This window comes from Ruditapes philippinarum, unplaced genomic scaffold, assembly GCF_026571515.1.
Source record: "Ruditapes philippinarum isolate M1 unplaced genomic scaffold, ASM2657151v2 ctg3787_1_1_1_1, whole genome shotgun sequence".
Classification (NCBI taxonomy): Eukaryota; Metazoa; Mollusca; class Bivalvia; order Venerida; family Veneridae; genus Ruditapes; species Ruditapes philippinarum.
The window spans coordinates 33,486-40,458 of record NW_026861830.1 but is presented as its reverse complement, the minus strand read 5'-3'; the positions used below and the strand labels follow the sequence as shown (position 1 = coordinate 40,458).

At 32.2% G+C, this 6,973-nt stretch overlaps 1 protein-coding gene across 1 annotated transcript; it reads right to left on the bottom strand.

Moving 5' to 3' along the window:
• Window positions 1-220: 220 nt before the first annotated feature.
• On the bottom strand, window positions 221-6,783 carry LOC132716968 (ectoderm-neural cortex protein 1-like). Its single transcript, XM_060700311.1, has 3 exons — window positions 6,672-6,783; window positions 3,583-3,975; window positions 221-3,048 (listed from the first exon to the last, which is right to left on the bottom strand). The coding sequence occupies exons 2-3, from the start codon at window positions 3,959-3,961 to the stop codon at window positions 1,724-1,726; spliced, it is 1,704 nt and encodes a 567-aa protein (XP_060556294.1). The 5' UTR covers window positions 3,962-3,975; window positions 6,672-6,783; the 3' UTR covers window positions 221-1,723.
• Between the last annotated feature and the right edge of the window lie 190 nt (window positions 6,784-6,973).

Here is a 6,973-nt window from a genome sequence, read left to right as displayed (position 1 = left end):
CTGGAACTAAGAGATTCATAGACTCCAGTAATTTGAACCCATTAAGTTGTCTCTTACACTCATGTAGCAAAAAACGATGGGTGCAATTCTGATGCCTCAACCCTTCAAGGCAACCCCTCAGTTGATAATCTACCTACAGTTGAGTTCACACTAAACTTCCCACCCTTGTGCACTTCTAGTGCACTAGAGCTGAACTAGAAGTGCACACCGTGTGCACTTCTAGTGCACTAGACCATATGTAGTTATATATTTATATACTATAATTACAGCGATTCTGTATATAGTTTATACACATATAATAAGGTACATGTATATTGAAAGTATATTATGCGCCTGTGCGCTACATCATTAAACAAGTTTTTAACATATCAGGCCAATTGCACCTTCACTTAAATCTAATGTAAAATTAATGAAAAAAAGTTTGTTAACCCATTCTTTCTATTTTGACTAGAGTGATGACCTTAATATTAGTCAAAAGGAACTAATATTAGGTCAGCAGAAAATTTTACAGTTTTATCAAGCCCTTTGAAATGCTTATTGACTAATATCTTACATTTATGCATTTATATTATTATCTAATACAAAAAATATCCGTAAATAAGGCACTCTATAGCTGACCAGGGAAAGCAATAGTACAATAATCTGAGAAATATGCATAAAGATATTAAAGCTATTAGCCTTTAAAAAAGCTGTAATGTATAAATATATAAAATAGTAATGCTATTGCTGGGAGTTTAAATATATAAAGTAATAATACTATTGTCCTGTAAAAAATAGTCCCCTCTACTGGAAAGTGCCTTTCCACAGTAAAAGGAACAAAAATTTAAATAATGACTAGAACTTAGCTGAAAATCATTAATTTCTTGTAAATGATACATGCAGGTGTGACACATTCCAGTTTCTCTTTAGAATATAAATGGTTTCTCTTCAGTGATATAAAGGTGAAAAATTATCTTAATCTTAATCTTAATCAAATGTACTTTCGCAGATGACTTTGAGGAAACAGTAATCTATGTTGTAATCCAAGATGACCACTTTCTGCCAAGTATAAAGCAGATGAACTGGAACAATGCCATGATAAAATTCTGACTGAGGAATAAATCAAATTACTTAATATGACATAAATGAAGTTTGTACAAAGTTTATATAAAATGCCTCAATTGGCGTTAGAAATATATTCAAGAAAATGTAGATGTTTAAAAGATTTTCAATTTGAATAAGGTCAATAACTTGTGAAATCAAAAGCTATTGCTTTGAGTCTGATCTTGTAACAAGTTTAAATTGAATATCTACAGGACTTCAAAAATGTATATAGTCTATTAATTGCCATAGCAACCACACTTCACATTGGAACAAACTAAAATCATGTACATATCCGCCATCTATCCATTTATCAAGTTATTCCAAGAACTTTTTTAATTATAACAGGATCATGTTTAAGCAGACTGGTGTTCCTACAAATGGTTTATCTTTATCAATACCACATTTTACCCAACAGTAAATGCTGTATGAATAAAATAATACCATTACAATACCTATTGTTTCCTTGACCAAACGAATGAATCAGACACACAGACAGACTGAAAGACGGCAAACCTATAATACTATAATACCTCCAATGAACCATAGGGGGCTAATGAGGACTAGATCACTATTAATGGACAAAGATGCACACCAATATTCATAAGTATTGCAATCATTTTGATTTGATAGATTAGCCATGCTACTGGTGGTCAGATTCTGCCTTGATATGTTGTTTGCTCATAACAATTGGCATACAGTAAAAGTTACATAAAGCTGCCTTCACTGTCCTGCTATAGGGAGTCATCTCCCTTGTTACAGGATTGAACATCACTGTTGAATATTGGTTACTTTGACAACCAACTATCAAAATCTGTCCTTCATGAGGAATCACGCCATAGTGATCAAAATGTGGCATATTCCCAACAACTGAAACTGAGGAACCTACTTTGAATTCTACAATATCACCATGGCGATAGAATATGTAAACTGCTTCATCAACAACAGCAACTCTACTTGCAGTTGAAGCCATAAGAGGCATATCTTCAATAATGAAACACATTCTTCTTTTGATATCAAAGCATTGAACTTTAGTTGTTAATGTCCGATCTCCCAACTTCCCTCCAAACACGTAGATTCTGTTTCCTATTGCTGCAGTTGGCATAAATGACACTGGTATATTGAGAGCACCAGCTAATTTCCATTCATTCAAAACTGGGTCATAGCACTCAATGCTGCAAAGCGTTTGTGAAATTTTTGTGCTTCCACCAACAGCATAAATTTTTCCATCAACTTCAACCAGTGAATGACCCCAACGACCTTCAAGCATAGGGCTACAGTGCTGCCATCTGTTATCACTTGACACAAATTGTAGAACAAGATTCTGTCCATGATAACCCCCTGAGATATAAACATTGTCCCTACACTTGCAAACAGCGAAGCATGCACCAGGTTCAGTAGGTAGTTCGGCTAATATATATTCTGCATCACGTCGAAAACTAAAACATTTGATTTCTGTTGCCTGAGGATTTGGATGACGACTACGGGTACCAACTACACACATCATCTCTTCTTGTCTATGTTGGCAATTACGAGACATCTCTGACAAATAATTCACACTCAACATGTCATTATCTTTGGTAGTTAGATACTCATAAATGCCTTCAAGTAATGACTGACAGTCAGCGTTATTTTTAATCAAGTCATTTGTGTTCAATTCTTTGACATATTTTACACAAATTAAAGGAAATCTAACATTTCTGAGCAGTTTTCCTAATTCCTGTCTTCTTGATTCAGGATCAATGTTGACCCATTTTAAAACAGCATCACAGACTGCCTCCTCTGAGGGTGTGTTCAAGTCATCATCATTGATTATTGTTATGAGATCATCAGCGGAGATTTGTCCATATTCCTCTGAGTTTAATACCGTAGGGAAGAACTCAAGGATATATGTCCAGCTCTTTTTGATAAGTTTTGAGCAGTTCAGACTAGAAGCCACATTCCAGATACCAAGACAGTTTTCTGGCCCTAGAAATGTAAAGTGAATATGTATAGATTAAAATATGTACAGTTCAAACTCTACAGAGCTGCCCTCTGTATGTAGAGCAATCACTGCTTTACAACAACAATATCATTTTTTTCTCAAAGTAAGATTTCATAATAAATTGGGTAACACCTCACAGCAGCAAGGAAAATCTTTGTCTCTCAAAGGGCGTTGTGCTACAGAAGTTGTATTAAATATAGTATAGACAAAATTCATTTTCTTAAAACATTATATTTCAGTACAGAACACAAATCTAAAGTCTAAGAAGTTTAAAGAGTAATATTAAGTAAGTGATAATTATATAATAAAGTGTACAAGGTCCATAAGATTTTCCTGTACTTTTACATCATCCTTCAAGTAAGTGTAAACAAAATATTTAGTACAAACTGTATGTCAATATTCATGATGTGTGCATTTTTTAAATGTATAAAAAATTTATTTTTAAATGGAACACAATACTCAAAAATTACAAAACAGTTATTAAATTCATTATATGGCATTTACAATCTACAATTTACCTATGCACTTTTTGAGGTAGGATTCACACTGTTCTTGAAGACATTTGACCTGTAACATAACTGCTGCATGGAGTAAATGCTGTACATTGTCTTTGGTTATCACATTACCGCCAGTGTACATAAATTTCAAAACTGCCTCAAAAATGTCTGCCTCAATATTTTGTAAGTTGACAGTTCCATTCAGTGTTTCTCGCATCCCTGATCTAAACATTGCACTAAAATATGCTGAAAGTGAGGACAGTATCAACTTATGGCAATTGTATGTTTTTGTTCCAACATTGATCACAACGTCAGTGAAAGATTCGTCCTGCCAAACCTCCTCTATACCTTGAGATAAGATCTCAAGATAGCTTGACTTTAACTTCATATCTAAAGCCATCTTCACCCAACCACCTGAAATAAGCAAAGTTTTCAGTTAATTATTGCTTTCAATGAATTTAACTATTTTTCATTTGAAACTTTTTTTGGGGTTGGTGTGAATGACAAGTCACTTCCATATACAATGTAGAAAAGCAAAAATCATTTGGAAACAGCAGATTCTAAATTACATAGAAATCCTTCATATTATGCATGCCACATATGTATTTCAGTTTCAAATACTCCCTAAGTATACTCCCTAAATAATAATAAGTTAATTAGAGTGAACATCAAACTTCACTTGTGTTTTGACATAACATATTTTTCCACCTCTGCATCATGTGTCCAGAAAGCAATGAATTTGCAGCGTTGTACTTGTAGTAACAGAAATGTGGTACAGAAAAAAATCAGACTTCACTTATGATTTGATAAACAAGATGTTAAATTTTTCATAAAAGTCAAGCTACAAAATAAGCCCACTCTGACTCATTTTTATTTTGCTTGCTTAACTGGTTTTTATGCAGATTTTATACATTTTAATTGATATATCTCAGCAGTCAGTCTATATAATTAATGTCCTAAAAACACAATTTCTTTTTCAACTAGTTAAGAATGGGTTTAATACATGATTTTAAAATGTACTGTATGTCACCAAACAACACTTTTGTATTGTGCATCAATCAAATCTTGATTTGACAGCCGATAAGTACATAAATATTTATAGCAAAAGAAATTAATACAAAACCTGCAGACATTATCAAATGACAAAAAAAACTAGCAATTATGCAAAAATGCTTTCTCATTCAGAAATAGCAATTATTGAAAATAAATTAATGCCAAATAAAAATTTCTCATTCTTTGTTTTGCAGCTCCTAATTTCTGTTCTGTGATTTAAAGATATGGCCACAATGACCTTTGACCTTTCTCAAAATATACTTTGTATTGACCAAGGCCATTCTCAAGCTAACAAGCCGCTTTGAAGTGGACTGTGGTGATGTTAATGGATTATGTAACAGTCTTGTTAATTTTATTACTGATTATATATTACTTTTAATTTTATATTACTGATTATAAGTATAATTTGACCTCTTTTTTTATTCTGAGAAATAAATCAATGTGAAAATTAAAAAAAAATCAAATTTAATTTCAAAAATATTTGTAACCCTGGTTTTTGGCACATTTAAAATGAATACACTTACAGGTTTTTTTTTATTAATCTGGTCATGTTTTCTTCCCAGGTCCAATACTCATGCCTGTGTAAGTTGTATCTACTACTAAACCCAAAATATTTCTGAATCAGCAATTCACGAATTCAAAAACCTGGCTAAACGCTGTTTTCCAGTACTGTCTGTACATAGCTCTGGGGTATTCACCTCATGGAGTGTAATAGCGAACTCGATGCAGTGTTCGCGTTTACTGAGTAAACATATCAATTTACTTGCTAAAATTGCCTGGGAGGAAAGAAAAAAAGGGCTGTTAAGTCCCTGGGATGAAACACTTTTTCCCCGATAATTGGTTAATTCTCTCTTAAGTTTTTTTGCTTTAATTGAAAAAAAATTTTCTATTCACTTTTAATAAATTGTATTATTTATAAGAACTTGACTTTCACCTTAATTTGATTTGTTCCGCTCTCATTAGCAATGCAGATTTATATCCCAAACGTAGACTAGGAACAAGTGCTCGGCCTCGTTTTGGGCCAATCAATGGTATCCGCGAACATCAACAGTCACAAATTTGATTGTATTATGAAGTTATGCAAACATCGGCATTTTTGTAATTGAGGACTTGTCCCATTTGAATTGGGACGTAACAGATCTATAAGCACCAAGTCCCAGGTACTCGGTAAAGTTAGGGAAAATCGCTAACACTGCGATGTTTTCGGCCTTTTTTTAAAATTAAATTGAAATAAAACAGTTATTTCTTTAGAAGAAAATAATTTAATGTCATTGTATGAATAATTCCATACAAAAAGTTAGGTAAATATACAAGTTTACGCCGAAAATAACCTTAATGAAGATTCCACGTCTGTTTAAATTTTATTGATTTTCATTATAAACAACTTACTTTTTGAAAAATTTTGCAATAATTATTAAAGGAATATTGATAATTTTCAAAAACATCGATTTTTTTCACATTAAACGGTAAAATAATGAAAGAAAAATAGAAATATCATGTAAATGTGTAACTGTGTTATGTTCTTCATTTGGAGTAATTCCCCTGGGGAATTTTCAATTTATCAATTTTCTGGTATGTTACGTCGTATTTAGCTATGGACCATAGCTAAATACGACGTAACATACCAGAAAACGGTGTTTAGCTAGGTTTTCGAAAAGGTCAATGAGAGAAAAATGACCATTAGTTTCAAATAAGTATCTTATTTATTCAAAGGTTGAAGATTCATTTACAAATAAAAAAAATAATATTTGTCTAACAGCTGTTTCCTGTGTTTCTTTGTTCATAATGTTTTACAGGGCCAGGGGTATTTTTCTGAACATAGAGCAAACACCACAATATAGAAATGATAGTTAATGTTCATCTACTCCAGTTTGGTCCTTAGCTCCACAAAAATAAGAGATAAATAGGTAAGTTAGTATTTCAAATTCTGATCAAATTGAGTAAGTCGTGCACGAGCAAGGTACGAAATACCCTGGGTACGAATTGTCTTGCAACTGTCGTAAAATGATGCATTTAAGCAGGCTAATAAAAATCTTAAATAATTATAATATTTATACCTTTTATTGTCTGATTTACCAATCAATTGATTTAGTCTCTTTTTTTGTTGAAACAGCAGTTCGTTGCGACGAAAAAAATATCTATGAATCTAAATATAGAACATGCTCCTGTACTTGATTTATTTTTAAGATTATATAAATTGTGATAATCAAACAGAATTGAATGCATACAAAGTTAACTAAAAGGAAATTGCATGCTAGTCTTATGGACGATAGAAAAGAAAGTCTTAATTAAAACAAACAAACAAACTTATACAGCAAGGAAAAACTAGCATAAAATATAAATTTTAAAAGACAATAAA

Bases quoted from the DNA above. Each gene is read 5' to 3' on its own strand.
- LOC132716968 (XM_060700311.1), bottom strand. From the start codon at position 3,961: ATGGCTTTAGATATGAAGTTAAAGTCAAGCTATCTTGAGATCTTATCT. The intron at 3,049-3,582 runs GTAAATTGTAGA...TTACATTTCTAG, and splicing joins CTACCTCAAAAAGTGCATAG to GGCCAGAAAACTGTCTTGGT.